General features: G+C 25.4%; 1 protein-coding gene across 1 annotated transcript; it reads left to right on the top strand.

The window, feature by feature from the left end:
- The first annotated feature begins 2,412 nt into the window (after positions 1-2,412).
- On the top strand, positions 2,413-3,221 carry LOC124927720. The gene has a single exon (XM_047468177.1). It carries the CDS (start codon positions 2,555-2,557, stop codon positions 3,062-3,064), a length of 510 nt encoding a protein of 169 aa, XP_047324133.1. The 5' UTR covers positions 2,413-2,554; the 3' UTR covers positions 3,065-3,221.
- The last annotated feature ends 3,005 nt before the right edge of the window (positions 3,222-6,226 follow it).

Here is a 6,226-nt window from a genome sequence, read left to right as displayed (position 1 = left end):
TTTTATTCATGTTTTTATTCTTTTTATTTCTATTATTATTAAAACGTTTTTCACTTAACGGATTTTTCTTATTGTTATTAAATTGTTGAGTATAATTTTTTTCTTCAGAAAATAAAACATTTTTTTTTATTATTTTCCGAGAAACCCAAACAAATTGTAAAACTTATAAAAAAAAATAACAATATAATACATGATGTATAATAAGTTATTTATAAGAAAACAACTTAAAAAATAATCATTACAACCAGAATTAGAATGAATATTAACAAAAGGGAGCATCTAAAAACGAACATTTCATACTGATGTCTCAAAAATTCTAGAGATCAGATTGAGGAAGCAAAAAAATATGTAAAATTTTGCATTCGGGCTCCTTTTCTATATAAATTAATATAGAATAATTAACTCTATGTCCGAATTCACCTACCGAAATAAATATAAAAAACGTAAAAATAATAACATTACAAATGATACAAAATTTTAATTTAAGCTAATATCAATATTAATATTTTTGTAAGTTTTTATATAAGTGTACATTACCTAGTCCTCTCTCCTCTCAATGCAGTTGCTTTGATCCTCGACAAAGTTTTCTACTCGTTATACGACGAGACCAAATCCCTCACAACAATAAATTTATTTGTCCCAAACTTGCCTCAACTTCTTCTTTCTGAGACTCTTGGTACATCAATAAAAGGGCAAGAACAATCTTGATGTCTTGATATTCCAAACCATTTTCGATCTTATCTATTTTTCACAATAAGATCATCAAGCAATTAGATTAGTATTTAATGATCAAGCTAAATGCATCAAAATATACAACTTTTGCTGCACAAATTGGATCCCCTTACCATTGTGCTAATGCACAACTTTTATCATATTTTCACCTTTAGAGAAAGCAAACAATGCAACATTTAATTAACAATTTTTCATTGATCTTTGAGGAACTCTCCTACCTCTAAGATATAATCCTAAATTAAAGTAGGAAAATACCATTCTTGCTTCCCTTTTGTATTGCGCCTTTCTTCATGTCATTTAATATTTAAATTTATAGAAAAATAGAACTATATGAATATAATCATTGAATTATGAATGAAATACAATTTCTTCTATTATTTGTTTTAAAAATGATATTCTCTATCAATCTGGATTTGACATCTCATTGTTGCCACTTGCCAATGGGGTAGGTAATCTCAGTAAACTTTTTGGAAGCCATTAAAGAGCATCATCTGCCATGGGAAAGATAAAGTACTCCTAATATTTTGAATGAAAAAGACAAAGTTGGTTCACGGGTAAACAGTCTCTGAATTTACTCATGAACCAAGTATGGATGCATTGGTCAATCTAATTTTGAATTTTAAAATCAAACTCTAATATTTAAATTGTTAATTTATGATGAAAAAATATGGGAGTAGCCTGAGTAAGAGAAACAAACAATATAAAAAAAATAAAATAAGCAAATTATTAAGGTTGTAGATTCTCGATAAGAATAATTAACTCTATAACTGAATTTATCGACTTTCCGAAATGAATGTAAAAAACGTAATAATAATAATAATATTACTAATGATGTACGTATATGTAAAACTCTTATTATTGATGAGTACCTAAAGATATTAATTTAATTATATATGTATATTGCATTCCTGAGTTTGTATCATGCATTATGTTTAAAAAAAGTTAGGACACGCCCATTCAGTAAATAACTCAAGATAATAATACAATAATATATTACATTTCCAACATAAACACACACACACACACACATATATATATATATATATATATATATATATATATATATATATATATATATAAATTTTCTTTTTTCAAAAATCAAAATCAATTATATTATTTTAGAAAAAGTTGATAAACTTTTTTTTTTAACTTAAACTAAATAATGGTTAAAAAGAAAATTGTCATCAATGGTTTGCTTAAAAGTTTTTATCTAACTCGGTCACATCTTTCATCCAAAATGAAAACAAATCATTTTAAGTTTTTAATTTGACAATCTTTAAGAGTTGTGATTATAATAATAATCATGATAACTAATTTTCAAATAATTTTGATCATAAATTAATATTATTCATTTAAAGGTTCCCTAACGTTTGGGGCAATTTGCCCCACTTTTTCGTGCGCACCCATAATTCCCATGCATTCAGTGAATTGAATGAGCATATATATCTAGTGCTGCTTCCTGAACTAATTAATTGCGTGTTCAAATGCAGAATGATCATGAATGTGAGACTTAGTTCATGAATAATCAAGGTGTTTCTACTTTCATATCTATCACTATTAATTGTGAATCATACATGTGATTTTATTTTATTTTTAAATTAATATTTGTATCAAAAAGAAGATAATTATTCATAAAGAGATAAAGAGTTCAAGTTAATTTGACAATAAATATGAAGGTAGGGACACATCCATTCTCACTATTTATATATGTTTATGTCTGGATATTCTATCATAACATTTGTAGCACATATCAACTTTCTTTCTTTTTATAAATCATCCCTAAATTCAAGCACCACACCAATTCTCTATTCTTATTCCTTTAATGGCTCCAAATAGAGAAACCCTAATGGGATCCTACAAAACAATCCAAAAGCCCGAAAAGCTCTCATTAGAAAGTATCCGAAAGACAAAATCCGACATCTCCTCGGAGCTTCAGCCCGTGTTAGAAGTAGAAGAGGCCAAATGTGAGTGTTGTACCATGTCCGAGGAATGTAGTTCCGAGTACATAAATGGTGTTCGTGCTAAGTTCGCCGGACGTTTTGTCTGTGGTCTTTGCGCCGAGGCAGTGGGGGAGGAGGCAGAGAAGAACGGAGGGAAAAGAGAGGAAGCGGTTGAAGAGCATGTAAGGGCGTGTACTAGGTTTAATCGGATCGAGAGGGCGTATCCGGTGTTGTACCAAGCCGAAGCAATGAGGGAGATCTTGAAGAGAAGTAATAGCTTGAGGGCTAAATCAATTAGCCCTAGGGATAAAGGTGTTCGCCGGAAGGGTGGGATTGAGAGGAGCTCGAGTTGTATTCCAGCGATCCTAAATGAAAAGGAGATGAATGCATGATAGTTGAATATCATTATTATCAACTTGAAAATGATATATATTTATAATCTTTTGTACAATAATGTAACATAGAACTAACATATAGTTATATGTTTGTTTGTTTTCTGAAAAATAATTATAAATTAGGTATGAAATAAATATCATTGTCATATTAGAATATTGTTGAAAACTAAATTTATTTATATTATTGAGTAATAAAAATATATATAATATATGATCTACAATCACAAGAATTGGAGCAATAGATTATAGAAAGTACAATTTTTAGAGTAATAAAATGAAAAGAAATAATAGACAAAGTGATGTAACATAAGCTATAATAAGCACTTAAAATCTTTCATTGCAATAAATATATATATATATATATATATATATATATATATATATATATATATATATATATATATATATATATATATAAAATAACGCTTAAGTTGGTAAAGTTCTAGATTAACGGGTCCTCAAATCATAGCGCATGACCCACTTTATAAGATAAAACGGATCAGATTAAAAAATTTATTAACCCGTTAACACTAGTAAAAAACACTTTATACCGATTGAATGTAGACCAATCGCTCTCAATCGATATAATCTCTCTCGGTTACCATATTAGATAACACCGATTGATTGATGACCAATCGGTGAAGTCTATATCGATTCGTTTATTCGAATCATACAACAACGAGTTATGAAATAATATGAAAAGTCACCAACTAAAAAATTAAATTAAAGAAGATAAAAAGTTATTTTTAGATTATTAGTCTCTATATTATTAAATTAATTTTAAAAATAATTTTTTAATTTTGGTTAAAATATATATTTTATTATCTCTCCATATTTACTATATATACCATTATTTTTAAAAAAAATTAATTTAATATAATTATATATTAGATTTTAAAAATACTTTAACTTTAGTATTTAATTAAAATTTCTAAATAATTTGTTAAAAAAATAATTTTATATCTTATATAATTAATTAATTTTCTTTTATTCATTATATATTTTATCTATTAATCCACTATTTTAACCTTTTTTATTAATTTAATATAATTATATATTATATTTAAAAATATTTTTAATTTATTTTTTAATTCAAATTTCAAAATTATTCATTAAAAAATTATTTTTATATATTTTCTTCATATTTATTATTTATACAATTAATTGCTTTTCTTTTATTCATTATATATTTTATATATTATTCATTAAAATATTATATATATATATAATTTTAAATTAAATTCAATAATCACATGTGGTCTAGTGGTAAAGTGTTCACATTTCATATCTAGGACTAGAATTCGAGTCTGGAGTAATGCGAATTGTTCATATTAGAGTGAATGCATACTTGATGTAATGACATATGTGAGTCCCTACATAAATTCTTGTATGAATTTGTGGTCGATGGGAAGGCCAAACGTAAAGATATGATGACATATGTGAGTCCTTGCATAAATGCGTGTGTGAATTTTTTGTTGATGAAGAAGGCCAAAAGTAAGGGTAAGATGGCATATGTGAGTCCCTACACAAATGCGTGTGTGAACTTGTGGTTGATTGAAAAAGTCAAAAGTATTTGTACAAATTACTCGAAGGGATGTCTATAATGAGAGATTAATTAGATAATTCTTAAAATGAGATAACAATATTAGTAAGTCGAAGTTTATTTTGTGGAATATTAGTTGTTTTAAAATTAAAACAACTAATATGTGAGTCCCACTAGTAAAAAAAATGTCAATATCAACGGTTTTTACTGTTGTTATTAAACAAAAAATGGTTAGTATTGAGTAATAACAACAGCTCAAAAAGCGGTTGACATCCGTTACTAGAGCCTCCGTAGACATTGCTCAAACATGAAATATCAACCATTTTGGAGCGGTTGTTATTACTTAATAACAACCGTTTTGTGAGCGGTTGTTATTAAAAAATATCAACCGTTTTACATGCAATTGTTATTAAACAATATCAACCGTTTTAAAAAATGTTGTCATTACTCAATATTAACCATTTTATAAGCGGTTGTTATTAAGAACTATAAAAGTGGTTGTAATTTCTTAATTATAATGGTTGTTGACATTTTTTATTCCGAATTTATTAAAAAATACTTCAATTATTTAATTAAAAATCACTTTAAAATAAATTTTATTATTTTATACAAAATTTCAAATGACAAGATAATTTTTAAATATAATTCCAAATAACATTAAAATAATTTAATTTCATTACATACAAATACTACATTTAAATAAAAAAATTCATAATACAAAAAATAAAAAATAATAATTTGATCTTCATCTTCTATCATCTATTTCTTCTTCCTTGATCTTCATCTTCTATCTCTTCTTTCTTGATCTTCATCTTCTATCATCTATTTCTTCTTCCTTCACATAAACCTCATTTTCTTCATAATTAACTACCTCATATTTTTTATAATTAATTCCGTCCAAATTTAGTATACCTACATATAAAGACATTTACAACATAAATAATTAAAATTAAAGTTAATAATATAAACATTGTTGGAGGAATTGTTTAATCTATTTAACAACTTCTTAGTGTATCTCAAAAACTTGATAATTTTACCTATAAGACAGATGAGAAAGGAATTAAGAGCATTGATTTGAAGGAGGAGAGTTGTCTATGGGATTTGAGAGTATAGGGTTGAGGGTTGAGGGATGAGAGAGGTTAAGGGATGAGAGAGAGATTGAGGAGAGAATAAGTAATCAAGGTCATAAAAATAAAGGTTGTGGGAAGAGAGGTGATTGAGGAGAGAAAAGTTATCGAGGTTAAAGAGAAGTTATCATATAATGGAGAATTAATTAATTAATTATTTTGTATAACAACCCACGATTTTAATGATATTTTATTTATTTATTTTAATTATATATATATATATTATATTTAACAAATTTAATTGCTTAAATATTATATATATATATATATTAACTATTAAATATTATATATAAATATAAATTATTAAATTCAAAATATTAAAAAATATTTAATATCAACTATTTTTAAAATGGTAATATTATATATATTTACTCTATTAAATAACAAATCAAATTAATTTATATAAAAATTTTAAATTTTAAATATTTTATATGTATATTTTATTAAATAAATATGAATATTTCAAATTTAATTATATATATATTTATT

Source organism: Impatiens glandulifera, chromosome 2, assembly GCF_907164915.1.
Source record: "Impatiens glandulifera chromosome 2, dImpGla2.1, whole genome shotgun sequence".
Classification (NCBI taxonomy): Eukaryota; Viridiplantae; Streptophyta; class Magnoliopsida; order Ericales; family Balsaminaceae; genus Impatiens; species Impatiens glandulifera.
The sequence above is the reverse complement of the archived record's forward strand: the minus strand, read 5'-3'. Positions and strand labels throughout refer to the sequence as shown.

Excerpts from the sequence above, each read along its gene's own strand:
- LOC124927720 (XM_047468177.1), top strand. The coding sequence starts at position 2,555 with ATGGCTCCAAATAGAGAAACCCTAATGGGATCCTACAAAACAATCCAA.